This window comes from Haemaphysalis longicornis, unplaced genomic scaffold (assembly GCF_048455015.1).
Source record: "Haemaphysalis longicornis isolate Haplotype H1 unplaced genomic scaffold, Haemaphysalis longicornis Haplotype H1 scaffold_91, whole genome shotgun sequence".
Lineage (NCBI taxonomy): Eukaryota > Metazoa > Arthropoda > Arachnida > Ixodida > Ixodidae > Haemaphysalis > Haemaphysalis longicornis.
In genome coordinates this window covers 718,825-742,175 of record NW_027526462.1, presented here as the reverse complement: position 1 = coordinate 742,175, position 23,351 = coordinate 718,825, and the positions used below count along the sequence as shown (strand labels likewise).

At 48.0% G+C, this 23,351-nt stretch overlaps 1 protein-coding gene across 1 annotated transcript in view; it reads left to right on the top strand.

Annotated features, from left to right (window-relative positions):
• LOC144154789 (glucose dehydrogenase [FAD, quinone]-like) overlaps positions 1 to 16,968 on the top strand; it is a 56,151-nt gene extending 39,183 nt beyond the window's left edge. Inside the window, exon 12 of the mRNA XM_077685890.1 lies at positions 16,869 to 16,968. Within this exon, the coding sequence (XP_077542016.1) occupies positions 16,869 to 16,968 (100 nt within the window). The remainder of the gene's footprint in view (positions 1 to 16,868) is intronic.
• Positions 16,969 to 23,351: the final 6,383 nt, after the last annotated feature.

The following is a 23,351-nucleotide window of genomic DNA, read 5'->3' as shown; positions in this document are numbered from 1 at the left end:
AAAGAACATTGTTTTAAAAAAGATCACAGTATCCGTACACGCGATATTTGCCATTGCCGTTAAATGGGCGGTGATAGGGTCTTGAATCTCTGCTTCGTATTGCTAAGGAGAAAGGTTCACCTATATTTGTTTAGGAGCAAGCCTTGTGAGGAACAGAAAATAGGTGGCACAAAAAATCACACCATCTCCACGACATGAACGATGCCGATGGTGCGAAGTACAAAAGTTATTTACATACAAAATCTAGTTCTTACATAGTTAACTAGTAAATCTAGTTATTTACATAGCTTATTCTAGTTCTTAGTCTTCAACGAACAGCTGATCACTCGGCGGACGCATTTTTTAAAGTATACAAGTTCACAACTGATAAAAGGTGCCGTTAGAAGAGTGGGATATCTTACAAGGCCCTCTGATTGCCGTTTGTGCTAGATTCTGCAGGATCCCTGCGTCATATGACTTTGCTTCGAAGAAACGTTTAGTCGCGGACGGACATTACTATAGAAGCCCTCCTCCGCGCTGCTCGCGGAGGATATATGTAGCATATACGAATGTTTGCGGGCGCTCAGCTCCCGACAAGACTCCCCAGCATTAATTGTTTTGTCGTGCGCTGATCCCTGGTATAATTTTGGATTATCCATCATACTTCTTTCGTAGAATGTTCGTTAAATTTATGTCCAGGGTAGTGATCAATATCTGAGGTATGATATTGGCAAGCATAACGGGCGTGCGCTTAACTAGGTCATATAAGCGCACAAAACTTATTTATATCGTAGTGTATAGCCATAGAATGAACATCAGGGAAAACCATGCTAATGGAGACACTGTTAGTAAATTTCAGCGCAGTTGAATCACAATCATCTCCATATGCATATCCCGGTTTCGCGACGCCGACCTGTGGCGTACACCTGGCGATTGTAGACCTAATGTACCAGACTAAAATCACGTCAGACACATTTACACTCTCGTAAATGTGCCACATTTGCGAACAGAGTGACTGCTCTACATAAATATGTATTTCCAACGCCTACAAACGGTAAATCTGAATCGTGAACGCGCCCCGAAAGCAGCGGTGACAGTGGGGAGCTGGCCGGAAACTCCGGCGGCTGCTTTCGAAACCGGCCGCTAGAGGGATTTCAGTGGCGCCCCTACTAAGGTCCCTGAAATTACTAAGGTAGCGCCATCTTTGGATCTCGCCGCCTTTCGCTCTCGCCCGCGCTCCTTTCATCCTTCGTTTTTTGGCATTTTCTTTTTCGCCGGCGAAAGCCACGCGCCATTGGCCAACGGCCAGTGACGTAGTATCTCGTCCCCGCGTGGTTTGTTTTTTCTTCTCTTCGCCGCCACTGTCCATTTAAATTCGCCATTTTAGGCTCAGCTGCCTCGGAGCAGGCTTTATCGAAGCCGCCAGCGTATAACAACCGATAACAGCCGAAGAGTCAGCTGCTCGTTTCAAAGACGTGTTGCGTCGGCGTCACTTTATGTAGCTTCGCGATGCCGAGTTGTTGTGCCTTCGGCTGCTCGAATAAGGTCAGTGCAGTCACGGCCAGCTCGGCTTTAGCAAACTGCAACTTATCAAAGCCCACACAAGAATCAATGTTAGCTGTACAGCATAAAAAGGATTCACAATTGCGCTTCTTAGCGCGCTTCTGGCCTTGGAATACGGTAGTTATTATGGAACTGGGCACTACTGCTAATTGTAAGCTGAGCGCATTCTTTAACTGCGCGTTCTTTGTGCGAGCCTGTTCCAGATATGCCCGACAGTGCCTTACTCGAAGTAATTGTGAACGCCAATCGCACGAACATTGCTATGCCACGGACGCACTGCCAAAAGTACAGCCGTCTTGGGCGAGGCCAACGAGGAGACGCGGGAACTTTGACCTTGACAGCAGCCTATAACGACGTGAAGGTGACATACACTTTGCAACAGCGTCAAAGCACCGGAAAGTGCACGGAATAAAGGTGGCATGAATGTCAGTAGCTAATGCAGGACGCATACTGAACGCTGCCTAATGATCTACAACTAACGGAAAAAACGCGAACGCAAAAAAGCCAGCGCAGCGCTCGAACTGCCGCGAACCAAGGTCACCGCGAACCATGCGCAAGCCCTCTGTGCAGCGCTTGCACGACCACAAGTTAATCACGCAAATGCAAGAACGGAATTACTGTAACAGAGCAATTTGAAACGTCCACGTTCGATCCTTTCGCGTTCACGAACTATCCTGAGCCTGCCGCACACGTAAACAAACACCGCGCTGTCCGTATGCGCCAGCGGCATCCATCCCGCAAATATCCCCTTCTACACAAAAATATACAACAAAACAGCCTCACTTAGGGCGTGTTGGTAATACGGGGCTCTAGAAATACTATGTAACAGAGCAGTTTGCAACGTCCACGTTCGATCCTTTCGCGTTCACGAACTATTCTGAGCATGCCGCACACGTAAACAAACACCGCGCTGTCCGAATGCGCCCGCGGCATCCACCCCGCAAATATCCCCTTCTAGACAAAAATATACAAAACAGCCTCACTTAATGCGTGTTGGTAAAATGGGGCTCTAAAAATACTATTAATGCTAACAAAGAGCGATTGCGGCGCGAAAAAAGAACAAACTGAAAGAAAAACTGCAGCGAGCGGCCCGAAGCGTTGCGAGGGCGTCTGCTCTGAGGAAGCCAACAAACATGGCGGCCCCGCCGCGGAGTTAAAGGGACCGCGGCGCCGCGGGTGAAGGGAGAGAAAAAAGAGGAGGGCAGCGGAGAAGGAGGGAGCAGTTGGCGCTACCTTAGTAATTTTAGGGACCTTAGCCCCTAAAGGCCACGCTCGACGCGTATAGGCACTGGACACTGCAGTTTGCGCGCGACTGCAGCGCCACCTCTCGCCGCCACTTAGCAACTCTGGGTCGGTGGATGTCGCGACCGGCCGTTCAGCGCACGTAAAAACACACGCGCTGCGTGCGGTTCGACGTTGTGTGACGGAAGTTTTTAAAGAAACAGTTATAATTGTAAGTTGCAGTATCTTAAAGGATGAAAATGCTGCAGGAAAGAATTAGTGGCAGCGGCACTACTGCTGCGTGACGGACTGCCACAATCGCGAAAGGCAGCCTGCCATCCCTCTGTACAGGTTTCTCGGGCAGCCGTGGAGAATAAGCGTCGCAAGAAATGAATTTCCGCACTAAGAAAGCCATGATATTTTTTGTCAGTGGAAGGAGTAAAATTATGAGTACGATGACTGTTTATGCGCAGCGCAGACACGAAGGGCCGTAAAAATAAAACGTTTGATTGATTGATTGTGGGGTTTAACGCGCCGACGCAAAGCAGGCGATGAGGCGCGCCGTAGTGGAGGGCTCCGGGTTAATGTTGACCACCTGGGGATCGTTAACGTGCGCCGAAATATCGTACACACGGGTGTTTTTGCTTTTCGCCTCCATCAGAAAAGCGGCCGCTGTGGCCGGGAATCGAACCCGCGACCTCGTGCTCAGCAGCACAAAACTAAAACGCTTGCTTTTAGTGTTTCAAACACATCGCGCGCGGCGATGAATCACATGCCGTCGAAGTATTTCCGTAACACAAGGTATTACGGCTATCGCCGCTATTGTTTTATCAGCAGTAACCTTTTTTTAGCGACATTCACGGCACCGAATCCATGCCAACAGGTTGCAAAAAATAAGTTCACAGCACTTCGCGGGTGATGCCAAAAGCAATGTCGATACGGTCAATACGCATTCCGCTTATTGCTCTACTGTGTTCGCTGAAGTGTACAGCGTTCGGCCACGCATTCCAAGCTAGAGCGTGGCAAGCTATCAAAGCAAGTTTACAGTCACTCCCGCTGACTTCTTTAATGCGTTTTGCGTACTCTGAAAGTTGAGGTTAATATTGTTTAAGCAGAGGATGCGGTGGAGGAGGAAATACTTTTTTGGAGATTTCTGAACGGCCTGAACAAACTGTACCGCAACTAGCCGCTAAGACGACTCTAACATTACTCACAAGATAGAAGCAGAAACCAAACGAAATCTTCGTAAAGACAACCGCATATCCGCAGCAGATTTGCAATTGTGTGGAACTGCGTTTACTTTGTCATCAGCTAATAACGTTTGGAATCCGTGGTTAATTAGTGACAACACCAACCGAGCTGAACAAGGGCAACCAAAAAAGTAACTACTGTGTAGTTGCGCGAACAAAAAAAAAACAGCACAAACACAATTCAGTCGTGGAGCGTCGTTGTATACGTTGGGGCCACTTCATTAGGCCGTGATACAAGAAAAAATTATTACTGACCTGAATTGACGCTGTAAATAAGCTTCCCTTACTGATACTGCGACTTCGCAACGATGTCCGTCCCATCAATTTCTTTCACGGCGTACATGCGCGCCGGAACGTACAATCTCTGTAAATTCTCGCGCACGCGAGGCCGACAGTAGTAGTTCAGCCCGGTAATTGTCCGGAAATCGCACAGAAGCACTTCAGACATGGGGAAACTATTTGCCAGAGCAGTTTTCAAGCACGAGACACCTCTCAAAAACAATCGCAGAATCGCAAAAACAAATTACCGAGAGGTGCCAATACATGAACGCCCGCCCGCCGTCTGGCTCTCACCGACCCAAAGTTAGCTCAAGCTTCCGCTGGCCGGCGCGTACTTATTCGTCGCGCCCTCTGAGCAGTAACCGTGCCTATAGAACTGGGCCGGATCTGTTTACAACAGCGCGCGCCCGCGATAGAGCGACCGGCGGAGAAAGCCAAACTCACCGGCGCACGCCTGATGATGGTCCAGGGCGACTTGCCGTCGTCTCACCGTCCGTACTGAAGTCTGACGAATCGAAGTCCTCTTCCTTGTCTGTGCTGCTACCATCATGGACAGATTCTAGCTCAGATACATCGGAATCCGTCGACATTCGGCGTTCGCGCGTAGCATCAGCGAGCGGCGGCGGTGCCATAACTGAAACTGCTGAAACAACGTGAGCTCGTCACCCCACCAGCGAAAGACATTAAAAATCCCCCCCCCCCTCCCGCTGCGTAAAATCGAAACTCGAACGCGAAACTGATAAAATACTTGCTCTTTTATAGTTTGGGTGGCATTAGCGGTCCAGAAGCACTCGGAGAGCGCCAAAATTTAAATTTGTATTCATCGATAGCATACTATCGATGGGAATAAGCGCGGTTACGAAAGTGTTTTAAGGCTGTGCGCCCTATATATTCATTTTGTTTTCAATGGTTTATTTTATTCGATCTACCTTCTGAACAGTATTCCTTCATAAAATAAAAGGTCGGGTATTTGCATTCTTTGCTCCAATGCCGTTGTAACACAGCAGCCTTTCTGCTACAGCGACTGCCAGGTAAAGTTCGTAATATTTTTTATTTCGGGTTGATTTGCTTGTAGCGGAATATCCAAGGCTGGGGTGGAACTTGTTGCTGGGGTGGAAACCGCTGCACCGCAATGCTTACATGCTTAAATTGCACGAATAGCACAACTAGGTTTTAAAAGAAGCAAGTGAAGCGATTCGTGTATTTGTTTATTGCGTGACATGATATTTATGCTTCTGCACATTTAATGGCGCATGGTACTTCACTTACTACACAGGCAGAGGTGCCTATACCCGTTCCACCTAAGTATAACCAAAGGAGGCGAAAAAGAATGCAAAAAAGTAAATAAAAGACGTGAGTGATTTGTCCAAATTACGAAAGAAATGATCAAAACAAGGCAAAGGAGGAAACGACAAACCAAAAGAAAAAACAACTAACAACAAACAACACAAGAAAAAAAACATGGCTTGTGATTACGATACTCCCTAATGCAGTATTTTGGCGCAGTGTTTAGCTGTTTTGAGTGAGCAAAATTTGCTGAGGCAAATAATTTTCGATGGAAATATTTGTATGGTTACAGAAAAGGTGTATTTGTAGTGGCTGACGAAGCACGTGCCCCAGTTGCCTCGCTCATTGTTCAGCACTCACCCGGGGTTCTGGCCTCGGCGGTGCTGGGCCTCCACTCTGGCAGCTCGTTCAGCTGCAGAGGCTGACGACGCGCACGACCAGTTGCCTCACTCGCCGTTCAGCATTAACTCCTGATGGCTGCACTGCGCTGATGCAGCACTCACTGGTGGGTTCTCCCGAGGGCACTGCGGTGAGCCTCTGCGTCGGCGACGCAAAGTTTTTATCAGGAAGGGGCCGCGAGCTGCGTCTTAAAAAAGTACTGACACCGATTCGGCGTTAACATTATTGCACAGTTCGATTCCTTTACTCAACAGAATACCCTGGCTGAAATATGAGCGGCCTGCGACGCGAAGAACATACTTGAATTGGATCTGATTTATTGCGCCGACGGAGCAGCACGCGGAGCGGCACTCAGCAAATGGACATCAGCGTGACATCAACCCGTGGTAGCAAGAGAAGTGACGCGGAAAGCGCTCGTCAAAACTTGTGACGTCACTTCACGCGCGCGGCCCGCCGGCCCTGCGAGCGGCGAGCGGGCGCCGGCGCATTGGCAAACGGATGCACGTAGCCAGAGCTACAGGAATAACCGCTACCCGGAAAGGCACTGTTGGCAAAAATAAAGTTCCACACACGAGAAAGGAAGCGATAATATAGCCCGGAATCGCAATAGGAGTCGCCATCAGGGCTTTTATTGAAAGCGATCATCGGATTTCCGCCGCAATGGTAGGCCTTGCACCTTCAGGGAGCTCAGTCGTTCAGCCAGTTCAGCTCCGGCGGCGGCGCGGTCGAAACAACGCCCTTAGAACCTCCGCAGTGTTTTGACGCCCGCACAAAGCGGTGAGATCATGCCGCGATTTATGTGCCTTTCGGGATGAAAGCGCGGGAATTTGAAACAAACGATTTGCAGAACGTTCAATGTAATTAATTATCGCGCGTTGAAGTATTTAAAGTGGTGTTTCGGGTTCGACAGACCATTAAGCATCGATAAAATCAATAAAAGTCGTACGTAAAATTTTCGTGTCAGTACTCCTTTAAGCGAACGCACATCATCGTCACGCGCACGCTTCCCTCATGGTGGTGGAACAAGTGGACTGTCGTAGCGACAGACTACATGACGCGCTACGCAGAGACCACCGCTCTTCCGAGGGGGGGGGGGGGGACTGCACAAGAAGTCACAAAGTTCTTCATAAGCCCAGTTGTGCTGCCACGCAGCCCGGAAGTCCTAATCGCGGACCTGGGAACGGTCTTCACTGCGAAGCTGATGCAAGGAATATTACGCTACAGCAACACGGATCACCGATGAATGACGGCGTACCACCCCCAAATGAACGGGCTAACAGGAATTCTGAACAAGACAATCGCAGATATGCTGTCAATTTACGTCGACATTGAACATAAGACTTGGGACGATGTGCTCCCGTATGCCACGTTTGCGTACAACACGGCGATCCAGGAAACTACGCAGGTGACGCCGTTCGAGCTTGTCAATGGAGGACGGCCGACTACGATGCTTGACGCCATGCTTCCGCCTGTAGAAGACGACGACCTCGACCGCGACGTCGAAGGATACCTTCAGCGTGCGGAGGAGGCAGGCCAGCTCGCTTGAGTTCGTACAACGGACCAGCAGCTGGTGGATGCCGGGCGCTACAACCTCCGACGCCGAGACGCCGAGTACCACCCAGGGGATCGTGTTTTAGTTAGGACGCCCTTCCGACGACGCGGACTCAGTGAGGAGCTACTGCGACGGTATTTCGGACCATACCGGATTCTACAACGTGTTGGACAACTTACCTACGAATTGATCCCCGACGGTGATTCCGGCACATCAGCATGACGCACGCGGCCCGAAGTCGTCCACGTGGTTCGCTTGAATCCTTACTATGCAAGATGACGGACGTTTTTTTTGTTGGTTCGGATTGTCTTTTGTTTTAGCATCGCGTTGATGTACTGTTAGAGGGGGGGGGGTAATGCCGTGAACCATGGATGGGTTTGCTTATTTATTGTTTGTTTTTACTGCAGCCCGGCCACGCCCGGCTCTGTTATCTGTGTCCCAAGCGAAGCGACTCTTCAATTCTTTATTTTTATGCCGCACGGGCTATCTTATTCAGAAAAGCAGGCTGTTTCGCCCTAACGTCACTAGCCCAGAATAATCTTGTCTGATCTACAATATTCTGGTTGTAAATCGACGGTTCCAGAAACAGTCGCGCCGAAAGATAAAAGCCTGCAGAGCAGCCGCCGCGGCATTCGAATCGGTGACGCTCGCTTGAGCACGTCACTTTGTTGACTGCTGTTTTGCTGCCTGTGTAATATTTCAGTTGTTAGAGGAGCACAAGTTCGCTCCAATAAACTTGTTTTCCTTAAAGACAACTGCGTCGTCTTTGACTTCGTGATAATATCATATTATGGGAGAAATTTTCCAGATTTCTACCTAAGTCCTCAAGTAAGAACGTGTTAATGTCTTAATACCCCCCTTCAGGCGCGTTCATTATTTGTGCCTGGTTTTGTTCTATCTTAATTGCGTCAGGAGACGTGTAGCGCTTTGCAAATCAATATTCCCAGCACTTAAGCATTGCTTTTCACGCCTGTTTCACAATATGCGATGCTCTAGCAAGCGCCAGATGCCATTGAACATGAATGTTAGAAGTGCGCTCGTTTAAACATGCCAATAAATCGCCAATCGTCCAACAGTTCCCTCTGAAAATTGAACGGCTATGTTCAACTTTTGGTGCCTTTGTGGAATAATAAAGTATAGCATTTTTGATTTTGCTGTCGTACATAACGGTGGCGCACGTCGTTGTGTGAAATATGGTGCCGATATTTACGACGTCGGAGGCCAAAAACCTTGTTCTGCCTGCCTATTGTGGGTGTCTAAAACGCGCTTTGTAACGCCTAAAAGTCTGGCCTCTACTCATCATCGTGTTTAAAGACGAACTTTGCCCTTCCCTAATCCCAATGTAGTCAAGAATCAGGAAACACTGCTTTGGAAAATTCTGACCTTTGCCACGGAGCTCCCCAACATTGGATTTACCTCTACCAGCTCTGCCTAACATGTAAATTATACCGATCTCCTTGCACTGTATCGGAGTGCTCTGACACACTAAATTTGTCTCCTGTCCCAACAGCTTACTAGCAACAGTGGCCAGCCGAGCTCCGCAGTTGTCACTTACAGGATCCGCTACGCCATCTCACGGGCGCAGCTGGTAACACATTGCCAGGACATGTTAGGCACAGCGCTTCCCCCACGCGAGGGAATGGCTTCAGTACCTTTTATTCTGCTTGAAATGAACGTTCCCTTCCTTCTGCCATCCCCATGGAAGTAACCACAAGGACACAACAAAAAAATGGACGCCATCCCGCCCTGCGAATTTGGATGCCCAGCGCAGCTTTGTAAACCACTACACATTCTGGTGGGGGTGGTATGAAATGTTCTACGTCGTCTCGCCGGGCTTCTCGCTTGCACTCGGATTCTCTGGCGGCAAATTCTGGGTCCGGACGCATGCGCATGGCTTCTTGGCCGAGAACTGCTGGTTACTGCCTAGCCTGACGCATGTGCTAGCACTCGAATTACGCCCAACCTTACTCCAATTTTGATAGCAGCTGAAAACCCAATCTTTACCAGAACACATAGGGTTGGGGGTTCCCATTGTTCACCGGCCTGCAAGCATAAGGCTTCGACGTTTATTTTGTGTTTTTTTTCTGCACACGAATACTGATCTCAGCTGCACGCCGGATTAGTCAGACACATGCGCTCGGCGTCTTGGGCGAAAATTGCTGGGTTATGCCTGGGTTGTTTGTTTGGCTGGGTTGTGCTGCTTGGGTTATTTTTCGGACGACCGAGCGGCTAACGGCTTCGCTGTAAAAGCAAAACCACGTTGACATACAACTTTAACTGAATTTCCTGTATTCTGACAAATTTTTTTGCGATTTTGTTTCTTAGTCTCTTTTACTACAACAATACTCGCCAAGACTACGCGGGGTAAATATTTGAAGGGAAGGCTGGGGCAGTGTAACATTGCATGCAGGCGAGGGCCATGAAAATACTTTCGAACTGCAGTTATTTGTTGGATCTGTGCTACCACTGGATTTAATTTTTGTAAGTTTACAGGGTAACAAAAATTCGCCACTTGTGGCAAAACCCCCTGAGGCGGGCTGGAAGAAATAACTAATGCACACGTCAGCGGATGAGCTTGGGTCGATTCGATGACAAGGGGAGATAAATCTATGCACTGTTCATTCCCGAAGGCGCAGAGGGTGCGATTAGGAAACCTGAAGCTAATGAAGCAGTGATGTTAGGGAGCAACTGAAAATGGGATAGATTTTCTTCAAATATGTAGCTTCCAAAATGATCCAAAATATTTACTTTGCGTGCACGTTCATGTGTAAAGAACCATCATTCTTTGCTGTAGAAGTTTGAAACGCCAATATTATAGTTGGTATTAAAAAACATCTCTCTATGCGACTAACGATGGCTCCTTTCAATCCTGCACTATTCTCTATTCACCATTGCCCTGTATCAGCTATGTTAGTACATATATCATTACATATGACTTGTGCATCAATGTCCTGAGCGCTCAAGGCATAGTTAACGTGATTTCGTGTTTTTACTTAGCTGCTTTCAATATATTTTTGTGAACGTTGCAAACTGGATGCCTTCTAGTCTGCCATAAACTTATGCTAGCTTAGTGCCCGTGTGTTTCTGCTTTACATAGTCGGCAGACAGATGTTCCTGCTCTATAGAATAGTACGAATGGCTAAATTTACGCCCGCTTGTACCGTGAACTTACGCGTTTTTGCTTCGAATCGTTTAAAGCTGAGGAACAAAAGAACTTTGTAGCTATTCTTCAATCACACGATGCAGCTGTTTTCTACTTTTCACCGTGTCCAAACGTGAAGGTTAACATTTCATGACGCTTGCCAATTTGAGTGCTACAAGCACAAGCAATTACCCAAGACATTCTTGACGTTGTGCCACCGATTGTTCATTTCCACCTTCAACTTAATCTCCCAATTTGAAAAGAAGAAATGGAGGGATAATCGTCTTAGCGTTTTCTGCTGTCTGTGAGTGAGGTGCTTTGTAGTTACACTTTGCACCTCCTTTGTGTGCTCGCCAGCAACGAGACAAAGTTCGAAATGCGGCTCAGTTTCGGGGAAGAAGGTCATGGCGTAGATGGGCCTATGCTCCTGAGCTGTTGGTAGGTTGTGGAGTTCTTTCAGAAACAGCATTAGCCTTCAAAGAAAAGTGCTAAGATTTTTTTTCTGAGAACAAGTACCGACACGGCATCAACATGAGATTGAAAAATGTTTTCCAATGTGGTTCACCTCACTCTCGGACGGCTACTGTTATCTATGTTCTCATGTCTGTCATGAGCCTCAGTGTGAGAAAGGTAAGTCTTCCCTGTTGGAGATGGTTACCTTTTAAAATAACTTAATTGGGTAATCTAGCAACTGACCCACGTGAAAACCCTCCTTCTAAAATGTACTCGTAAATTTGCGTCTTAGTCCTCGACGCATGGCACGAGAGCCTGCGGTAGGGCATATTCGATGATACCGATGTTTTCACCAGTGATGATGGTCCGTTTGACTGTAGTTAAAACAGAAGATGTCTTGATTACCTAGGAGGGTGGAAACACACATTGTGGTGATGTACAACAACATGCGGAAATGTAATACGTGTGCGAGAAATGTAACAGGTTGTACCAAGACTACAAGCTGGGCTCGTTGTGTTGTGTGTACTTATACCAAAAAATAAAACAGCGGCCGCACCCAAGAGCTACATGACGGTGAAAGAAGGAAGCAGCGCTGGATTAGTGCCTCGCCATTGATGGATTTTGTTGAAATCTTCAAACTGTAACGCTTAAACAACGATTTCAATCACTAAGCGCCTTTCAGCCGTAGCCTATAAAGCGGAAACACTACAAAATACATTTGGATGCAATCCGAACAGTTTTAGTCGACGGCCAAATGAAAAATGTGGAAAAAAGAGAAAGATCGTCATGCTGCCTCTAGCATGGGTAGTCCTCTTTATCCCGCATACACTAATACCTGAAGGCATTCCATAAACAACGTACCCAGTACAAGGATACCTTAACACAGAAGTTCGGCATCCTTGCTTTTAATAACAGGCGTGTGCTTGCTTTTTTTGTTTAGAATTGAGGCAATCTACAGTTGCATTTGGCCCGTATTTGAAGCGTCGCACTTACTAGAAGTTATTTATTGAATGTTTTTGCGGAGTGCCATTTTTGTTCTGGTGTTTTCTCTCTATAGGAGAGTGTATATTTTTGTGGCGTAATCTTTTATGATAGCCCGTTCATCGCCTGTGTGTAACCAATGCACTACTTTGCTTTGCTTTTTGCGCTGTTGAGCTCGAGGTCGCGGGTTAGATTCCCGGCCGTGTGTACGAAAAGGCGAAAAGCGAAAACGCCCGTGTGTACGAGATTTCGGCGCATGATAAAGATGCCCAGGTGGCCAAAATTAATCCGGAGCCCTCCTCTACGGCGCGCCTCATCGCCTGCGTTGCGCCGGCGTGTTAAACCCTCCAATCAATCAATCAATTTTGCTTTGCTCTGATGCTTTACCAGCATATAGATGTGATCTTTGCTGTGTGTAATCCAAGGAAGATTGTGATTGAATTGTTGTCGATGCATGCTGCCGGACTCTGTATGGCTCGGAAACGTTGTCAAGCACTCTGGAGCCTTTATTTCCGAAGACCACTGCTGCTTAGTGGGGAGATAAACAAATTGAAACAAATTAAAAACTGGCGAAGTAAGTAACGTAAGGAACTGGGGTAGTTTTTATTGCATTACTATGCACCATTTTCCTTGCTAGAGGTGGGCGCCGCCGCTTGCTTTTTCTGACCAGACGCTAGCGCTGTCTATGAAGCGACCGCCGAAACCGCCGCGCTGGGCTGTTAAGTGCTCCGTGTTTTCCGTGCGTCTGCTCGGTACCCGTGCATTACCGAGTGAACCGTAGTGGTTCGGCGTGAGTTTAGCGGTTTCAGTGCTTGTGCGTGCGTGTTCTGTTTTGGTTTCATCATCTGCGGACGGATTTTAGCTCCTAATTTGTTGCCAGAGCGGCAGATGCCGACCCCGGCTGTTGCGAGCAGCAGTAGCACTGGTGCCGGTGGTGCTCCTCAGTTCAGCGATGCAAACGTACCGGTATGGCACCGACTGACTTAGAAATAAATATCGGGGAGTAAATACGGGTTTTAAATGCCACCATGCTTGTTATGTTCACCGATTAGTCATGTTTACAAAAGCGCGGACGTCGAATGTGGAGCGCGCACAGCATATGTCGGTCATGCTGATCCGCGCTCGCGATGGACTTTCGACGAGGCGATTGCTACCCTGATGACATTGCAATGCAATATAATCTTATTAAACTAGACGTATTACGGTTACTCAAAAAACAAAATTACCTGGGCTGAAAAATAACACGACCGCACAACTAGTCAAATAACTATTCGAAGGTTGAGCAGAAGGATTAACATTTGGGCGAGTTAATATTGGTTGATCTTGATCGTGATCATGATTGGCCTAACTCTGCGCAGCGCATGTTGCCTGTCGCTCGGAGCCTACCTTTGTGGAGCCGCTGCTTCCACCACAAATTCTTTACGCGACCAGCAGTAACTGTTTTGACCACCTGGGGCGCACGTTAAAGATCCCCAGTTTGTCAAAATTAATCGGGAGCCCTCCACTACGGCGCGCCTCATCGCATGCGTTGCGTCGGCGCGTTATACCCTACAATCAATCAATCAGTAACTGTTTTGTAATTGTAGTACTTTAGATTCCGTGACAACGCAAAAGGATTACAAGCTTTTCCTTTGAGCGCGTTGTGAACAGATTGAGCTATTTTCCAAATGAAGCGTTCACGTATCTCGAGCTGCGTTTCCACATTGGGCTGCCTGCTTATCCTCCTATCGACCAGCAGTGTGCGATGGAGAAAGTTATCCTTTCATGTCGTTTGGCAGTGTAATGCGTTCGCGTGAAAAAAAAGTAAACAAAACGCCGTGATTTCAAAGGTTTGATTAGATAAAAAGGGGATTGTAATGCCGATCGGCTATTATGACCAAACAATATATGGTATTTTAAATTGACTACAAGGAACCAGGAGTTATTGTAGTGTTGTATTGTATCGCGCTCGTGAAAAATCCCCAGGTGGTCAAAATTAATCCGGAGCCCTCCACTACGGCGCGACTCATCACCTATAAAGCGTCGGCGCGTTAAACCCCATAATCAATCAATTATTCAATCAACCAATCAATCAATGCTGTATTGTAAAGGATAAAGTTATTTCTAATAATTCAGAAGGTTCCATTCCCTGTCGCAGCTTTGCTTGTGATAAATGGATTTTGCTCCGTCTGCTTGCCGTCCAAGTGCACCGAACAAACCCTAGAGTTGGTAAAAAGTCGTTGCGATTCATCAACGGCGTCCACCGATATCTCAACTCAGTGTCCATTGGGAAGCGATGCAGCAAAAACACTTCGCAACGACACAGCATTTTCTCGAGGCAGTGTCGTGCAGATACGTGCTGTCGGCGACTTTTTCTTGCTTTCTCTGGTTCGATAACTCACCACCGCACAGGGGCTGACCAAGCGACGTTTGCGCCTTGAACGGCGTCGAAGCATTGGCTAAAACAGTTGAAAGTTCCGCAAAAACTAAGCACACAGTGCGAAACACCCCCGAACCACGCATCGGAGCACACCTTGCCGAGCGATGTTAGCAGCCCAGCGCGCACAGGCAACGCTGGTCCGCCGGAAGCGGAAGGCGCGCGGGCCGCCGAGACAACTGCTTTGCGAGTATTTTACGCCTTTTCCGGCTGCCTATGGAAAATGGTGTGTAGACTGCGCTTGGGGTTACACGGTACACAATTAGACAGGAAAAAATTCACGAAGTGGACAGAACAAGCGAAGCGCTCCTGCTGTCCACTTCGTTCCTCTCTATAATTGTGTGTACCGTGTGACCCAAAAAGCATTCTGCAGTGATTGCGAAGTCAAGTAGTTTAGTCTGTGCGTTAGTATAAATACCCACCATTGGCGAAAAGAAACATAAACTACCGAACAATATGATAACCCAACGTGTTTGGCTAATCGTACCCAAATCTGGCTATAAAATACTCACAACGAAGATAAGCGGTGTGAAAATCTTACGCATTAGTAGGCGATTGTATGAATTTGCGCACATTTTTTTCTTTCTGATCCAGGCTTGTAGTACCAAGTGCACCATAAATACCGATAGTAAGTACCCAATTCTGTGACATAAGGAGGGGAGGGGGTCATAACAGTTGAATTCTTCATTTACGGACCCCGGCAGGAACAAACGGTCCATTTGAACGAGCCTGAATAGAATCCAACACCGAAAAATCTGTGACAGGGACTTTGCCAGTTGCGTTTCAGCGAGGTTAATTTTAGTACGGCCCGCGAATCAGTTGTAACAAATTTACCCGTTACATAATAGTGGTAAAAATTGAGTAAAGTTACTAAATGTTCATGTCGGAAAGTTTAACAGCTAACGCTTAGGAGTCTGCGCGAATTCTTTGGGAACTTGGAGGAATCCATTCGTTGAGACATGTGCTATCCTGTTTGTACAAATAGATTGTGTGTATGTTTACTCGTGTAAAATTGGTATTTTTGTCAACATGTTTCGTATTGTTGCAATGTAAGTGCTTGGTTCAACTGCAGTGTCAGTATTAACTGCTGTGTTCCATGATATATCATTGTCCAGTCTCGCCTACATGTCTTGTAATGGCCTCTGGGGCCCCGTCAAGCGGCGTAACGCAGCTTTTAGCCCTAGCAGCCTTTCCGGTTTGTTTCTGGAATAAAGATTGTTTGATTGATTTGATTGATTTACTGATTGTTTGCTCTCAAAACGCGCACTCAGCATCGATTATTAGCTCTGTGCAACCGGTTAAGCTTGAATTTATTCAAAAAATTTCATCCGAGCGTTTTCTTAACGCGTTTTCTGACATGCAAAAAGGAATGCAAAAAGGTAGCCTGCGTAGTTTTGGGCTTCCAAAGGTAAATGAACTACAGTAAAATCTTGTTAATTCATATCTCAACGGAGTGGAAAACATGTCCAAATTATCCGAATGCCGAATTATCGAATGAATAACACAAAACGCACATTTTCAATTCTTTTATTCCATACATTTACTTTGAGGAGAAGTCCGTGATGCTCGCTTCTTTTTTTTTTTTTTTTGCGCACAGCTGAGCGGGAAGGACCAGTTTGCGGGCATGCGACAATCCCTCTAGCGCAAGCGTATTACCTGTAACATTATAGCAAAGCTCCTCTAGAACGTTGAGAGCGTCCGCGCCTTCTTTTGCGGTACGACGCACCGGGCGTACACATCGCGCGGGTCTTCTTCGTCGGACGCTTCATCCGCCACACCGACGGCAGGTGGTGGTCAAAACATTTATTTAACTAATTTGGTGGTGGAAGAGCAGCCTCGATGAGTGGGGTCCTCAGTCCAGGACTCCAACGGCGGACGCTTTCCGGCGGGCCCGCTCGATCAGCCGTTGTTGGTCTTGCGGGGCAGTACTGGACAGAGCAGCATCCCAAGAGGAGAGGGTGGGGATGCGTATAAGGGTGAGCCCGTCTGGTGGAGGCGGACACTCCCACACAGAGTGGTAGAGGGTGGGAGTGGGGCTCTGGCAAGCCGGGCAGTTGTTAGGGTCTTGGGTGGAAAAGAAGAGGTGTTTGTGGTGTAAGTTTGGGAACGTGTGTATCTGGAGCTGCCGCCATGAAGTGGCGTCGGGGCGGGATAGGGAGTGGTTGGGTGGAGGTAGTGTTTTTTTTTGTGTGCAGTAGTAGGTGAGTGTGAGTATATAGCTGAGAGGTTCGTGTGATGGGATGATCGAAGCTGGTGTCTTGGAGTCACCCTGGATCTGTCGGTCCACTTCATCTGACGCCAGGTGGGTCATTTCTCGGGCGAGCGTGTGTGCGTGCTCATTTCCAGGAAGGGAGGCATGCACCCTCATGATATCGTCATCGGTGGACTGGCCGGCGACGACAACGCCGTCATCAATTGCAACATAGTCGGCAAGCTGCCCTTTTGAGGGAAGCAGGCTAACGAATGTCATATCGTCCACCTCCTCTTCTGGCACCGCGGGCTCCAGGGCTGCTTTCCGTGCGTTGAGGACCTCGTGCCGCACAAATCCACTGTGTCGAAAACAGTTCGCCGCCTCTCGCGCCGACGTATTTGACCACACGCGCGCCAAAGTATGTATCAAACTCCGAAAATTCGTTTCGGTTCCGCCGTCCTTGACTTGCCTCCAGTCCGAATTAACCGGTGCGCGTGCAATTTTGCGTTGCATTAGCGAATGTTTGTTGCCATAAGGATATGTACATTTTTGAAGGGTGGGTGTGGAGATGGCGAATTATCCAAATTTCCGAAGTAGTGGGGGCCGAATCAACGAGATTCTATTCTACAATGGCGCAACGGCTGCAATTAGTCTCACATATATTGGCCGTGTTCCTGTACCATTTATTATCAATTTTCCCCTAAAATTCTTATTACACTCCGTATATTTACGAAATAATTTGCAACGCTAAACAGGACCATTAAGTTAGTGGTGTTTTAAAATGTGTTAAGTAAATTTTTTAACATAATAAAGATTCTTCGATATTCGCTGCTAACGTGTAATTGGGCATCAGTATGCACTAATCTGTGTTGTCCCATTTGTAATTTTCAGTTTGTGGAAAAGGCTTCCCAGTGGCGAGGGTACTGAACGGAAAGTTTGTTCAGAGAGACCAGGAACCATGGATGGTAAGAAGCTGCCACTACAACATTTCCGAAACGGCGCCTTCTAGGCAAAAACATATCTTCTCTGCCAAAACTAAATTCGAACTTCAAGGAAATCTTTAAGGTATGCTTTAGACAAAACCTGAACCAATCCGCATAAGCCAACTGCTTCTGCTTTCTCACAATGAGGCACTGATAACACGAAGCCATTCTCAAAACACAATGGTAACCCTGAGGAATATAAATAAGTCTGTCACCCGTTTCCTTAAATTAGGGTGCACTGTCAGAAGATATGGGGAGTCGACTCAAGAGAGCCAACAAACCCCACCGATTCCACAGGGCGCAGGTGACAAAGGGGGTGGCCGTCTGATGTGCGGCTTTCGCCGACCAGAGCGGCAAGAATGCGCAAGCGCCTTGAACGAAAACAGCACAAAGACTTATATTTAGACAGTGAACAGTGAACTTTATTGACATCATGTACATGTACATAGTACACAATGCCGGAGGCCGGCAGAAAAAGCCATCTCAAGGATAGCTTGACGGAGCTGCGGGCCCCCGTTTTGGCGCCAGCGTACAACGGTGTTCTCAGTACATAAAAAAAAAAAGCTGCTTAGAAACATGGCATCCATTGCGCCATTGAAAAAAAAAAACAGACAACAACAATAACAACAACAACAACAAGAGAAGGAAAAAAGAGAAAAAAAATGTACTGAACAGATAAATCACTTAATACAGGCCCCGAAGAAAAATGTGAGCCCACTACAAATTTACATACACAAGCACGAGGTAACGGATCGATAATGATAGACAACTTAGATGGAATTCAAATACAAGAAACAGTCCAAAATTAGACAGAATGATACAAACAGGAGCGTTAACAAATGAATATTACGAAGCGGAACAGTTAACTAAAAAGAAAACAACAGTTCGATGCATATGAGAGACAGAGTCCCACAATATTCACCCACCGGGCCGGACGATGCACCGCTGTGGGAGGCGATTCGGCTACCTGGGAAGCGTGGCTTCGTTGTAGGCCAAGCCGTCCGAGACGATCACGGTGATTCGAGGCCCGGGAGTACGTTGGAGTCCTCCAGGGCCCGGGTCGCCGATGCTGTGATGCACAAACTGGCAGGTGCCGTTGTCACATCACGACGACGTCCAAACGTAGCTGGTTTGCTTAGGCGCGGCTTCTCTTTTTATAACCGTGTCAGGGCGGAGAGAGAGAGCACAACACACAACGCGCCCGCTGCCGTCAGCGAATAACTTCCCTCTTCTCCCTTCTGGAATCATCGACACTCTTTAGCACTGGCAAGGCCACGCGCACCTCCTCGAAAGTACTGGAAGCTTCGACGAAACCGGGGCAGCGGAGGTTTTATTTTTGTTGTTTGCTTGCCGGCGAGCCGGCGAGTGATCGTGTTACCGCCTCTTCGTTCAAGAAAGCTCCACATTGTCTCGGGGCGAATGGAACGGAACTGAATGAATCGGACGACTGCAAGAAGAATTAGGCGCTGTACAATAAAGTGAAAAATTTATAAGGTACTTTTAGACGTCGTACGCTCGAGTTTGTGACAAAGTCGAAAACTTGCCGCACAACCGGAGCGGGCGTCACGTGCTCAGACATCTTGCGAACCACACCAACCGTACAACCAGGGTGCCCTGGTGTCGGCCAGAAGGTAGAAATAAGCGTTACAAAATACCGCATAGACTTAGCCCCTCGAGTTACGAGCTCCATTTGGAGCTGGGGGTCCGAGCGGGCAACGCCTCCATCCACTGGTCAGGGGAATTAATGGCAGGGAATGGGTCCTCTGCACAAGCCCACATTCGCTGTTGGACCATGGCCCCTTCACCGCAGAGGGGGCAGAGGGAGGATGGGTACAGAGAGGGGTGGATATGATACAGGACGGCTGTGCAGGGTAGGGATTCCGTTTGGAGTTGACGCCAGAGGCATTCTTCCTCTAGAGTGAGGGATGAGGGGGCGGGAGGATGCTTGTGGCGGAAGAAGCGGCAATGCTGCGTGGCCTCTCTGAAGGTCAGGAGACTATCCCTGGTTGATCTGGCTCCATGGAGGGTAGATTCCACATCGTATGCCGGGGTGACAAGTGCTCGGGCTGCCGTGTGGGCCGTCTCTATCCCTCCAATGCCCGTGTGAGCCGGGAACCATTGGAGTTCGACCGTGTGGGATGGCGAATTTAGACAGAGAGTCTTGTGTGCCTGGGCCGAAACGAGACCTTTGGCGAAGTTTAGGACGGCCGTTCTCGAATCGGAGAATATAATTTCCAGGGTGGGCCCTTGTCTTAACGCCAGCGCGATTGCCGTCTCTTCTGCTACATGCGGTTGTTGGTTACGTAAGGTGAGGGTAGCAAAAGGAGGAGATGACGAGGAGTGAGTAACGGCGATAGCGAACGCCTCTTTATGTCGGTATTCTGCAACGTCCACATAAATTGTAGCTCTGGAACGGGGAAATTTTCGAGCTAGTGACTAGGCTCGATGTGTCAGCCTTTCGGTATGGAATAGTGGGTGCATATTTTTTGGTATGGGTCGAACGAAGATATGATTTCTGATTGATGATTTAATGCTGCGCACTAACGCATGTCCTTGAGCTGGGCTGATCACAAGTCTTTCTAGAGGATTCTGCCCTTGTAGGAGCGCGCCAGGTGGTTTACCTGGCCAGTGCGGTGGCCTTCTATCAGTTCTGTGGACGAACGGAATCTGTTTGAGGGGCAACACTATGTAGTTGAACATTTCGCCGGCAGGTTTTGGTAGTAGCGGCGATGCGTCACGTATTACAACAGTAGACTTGTCGTCCACAGTTAGACACCCATTCAAGTTACAGACTTGATAACGGGAAGGACCATAACTGCTCTGACACGCAATGCTTTAAAGGCCAAACTTGGGTATGTCTTCGCGGACAGCTCGGAATGCTTTGCCGATCATGTCATCTACTTTTATTATCTCGTTGTCTATCTTTCCCTTACCGACAACCAGATAAGGAAAGAAGATGGCCTAATCCGCAAAGCATTCCGAGCTGTCCGCGAAGAGATAGCCAACTTTGGCCCTCAAGCATTGCGCGTCGGAACAGCTTCCCTTTATCCAGTCCATAACTTGAATCAGTGTCTAACTGCGGACGACAAGTCTGTTAGTTTAACTGTTGTAATACATGACGCACCGCCGCTACTGCCGAAACCTGCCGGCGCAACGCTTAACTACGTAGCGTTGTCCCTCACACAATTTCCGTTCGTCAGAAGACAGCCTTCGTCAGTTCGTCAATCCTCTTCAGCCGCGAAATAACCCAGTCTTATCTTGCAGATCCAGACGCTCATCACAGCGTAGAATACACCAGTACCGCCCGACGCAAGTGCGTGGCCTTCCTCCATCTCTGAATAAATACATACCTGGTTCAGAAAACCAGCTCAGGCAGTTCCCGAAGTTCGCACTTCTTATGCCCTCCCCAGAAAATCTTCTAGTGGCAATTAATGAAGTACCAGAAATGAGCGTACGTTTTTCACCCCCAATACTGGCACGCACGCATCAGTTGTAAGCTTCAACCTCCGCTATTGCTTTAGAAAGTTGTGATACCTGCTACCGAACGCAGCATACAAGTCTCCGATGACCGGATGACTGTGGTGATCGGCATAAGCGCCACCTGCTGAGCCATCACAGCCCACAAGCCCTTGCTATGTTTAGTTGGACTGAAAACTATCCCCGTGTCGTTATTATAATACTGCGCGACCGTCCCATTTTCTACTGGTAGCCTCTCCATCAAACTGCCCGCCGATGCAACTCTTTACTACGACATGGAGAACATGTTTTGTCCCAAGGAACACAATTCCTTGCACCTACAGCCGTGACTTACATCACATTGTCATCTAGCACACCTGTTTGCAATAGTAATTAAGTCGTATCATCTTTCACAACCGTGTTTTTATGTGCAGTGTGCGCTTCGCTTATTATACCATTGCGAGAGCCCCGAACAACGAGGTAAGACTCCCACACCTAAATTGTGGTTTCTCGTATGAAGGCATAGATAAAAGGGATGTTGGTATTCTTGTTCTAAGCGTGAACCTGCTTTTCGATTTTTTGTCATCGCCGACACACCACACTAAACAAAGATACTGATGAGATGACCCCCGTCATCGACGCTTTCCCTTACCAATAGAATCGCACCTGACCTTTCACCCTGAGAGCTGACGAGCTCCTGCTCCTCCTCCACACGTCGTACGGGGACACCTTCGATCTCCACAGCCGCTCTTTAGGACAAGCGCCTGTTTAGATTGTTTTACAACCCCTAGCCCCGGCATCGAGATGCTACGCTGAAAATGAGGTGTATGTGCAACAATTACACTGCATTAAAATATGTACAATTGAAGAGAACGGCATTAGCACAGGCGCCCGCACTTGGCACTCTCCATCTAGCTCGACGTCTTTATTGTCGACCTGAGGGCTATGCCACAGACAATGCATCTTCAACACTTTATTTATTATTGAAAACGGAAAAAGGGAACGATCGTGGTAGGCTCAGGACCTCCTGTTACACATACCAGCTGCATCATGCCCCGTCGCGTTGCTTACTACGTAGGAATACCATGAAAAAAGTCGTATTTTTACGTACGAGGCACGCGGACAATTTCTGTAGGCTGGAGTGCTCGCAGCGCTGGCGTGGGTAGACGTTTGGCAGACAGCTGCCGTCTGACTTCGTAAGGCTTAATATTACGGAGCATTTGTTTAGAGGAGCGACGCAGGACGCGAGAATGCGGCAACAAAAGGAGAAAGACCAAGGCTGTATGACACAGTGTCGTACTCGAGGTCGTAGCGAGACTTCGGCTATATTCCATTTCGTAAGTCGGGCGCCAGAAACTCGGCGTGCTGTCTTGGCCTCGGAATTTACATTCACCAACGTAGTGACAATGACGTTAGCTTTACCGTGATGCTTAAAGAGGGGACAAGGAAATGTTTCTTGATTTTTAAGTGCGGCTGATTTTCATTCTGATACCAGCCACTTCTGCGATGCAGCTACAAAAGTTTAAACTCTCAGAAGTACTGATTTAGAGGGGAGAAAGAGAGGTCGATGGCATGATTGTAGCTGTCGATGAAGGCATAGGCCGCACGGAGAATCGCTAACCCAAGCTGCTGCTAAACCAGGGTGGATGCAAATGGTTCTCCCTTAATCATAAAAATAGGGTTTCAGGTAAAGCATATTGCCGAGAACGGGGGTTCTATGCATCATTGAAAAGCGTCCGAGAAAGAACCGAGCCTTCAGGTATGCCCATGGGGGGTTGGAGTGGGGGGCGTGTATTTCGCACTGGGGATTCGAAAAACGCGTCGCGCGATGGGTTTAGCAGACATATTGGCCTTCTTTTCGTTGTTTGGATTTGTGTTACTCAGAGATTTTGTCTAGAAAGACCTTCCGAGATTTTACACAGGATGATTACTTTGAGTTCACTCGTAACCAATGAAGAAATATCACAGCAGTTCAGTATGGCGGGGACAGCATGAAGTTTCACCATTACAATCATCTGAGGTGGTAAGATTGCAGTAGGGATTTTTTCCCGACTGCGCGGTACTCCTTACTTCCATCGTGCAGACGCGGCATTCGAGAGCGCTCACCTTTCCGCTTCTCCGCAGGCTGGCCCCGTTGCGTGGTGCAGTTCAATTCACAGCGCGTAGCGTGCCAGTCGCTGTTGTTCTTGCACTTGAAAA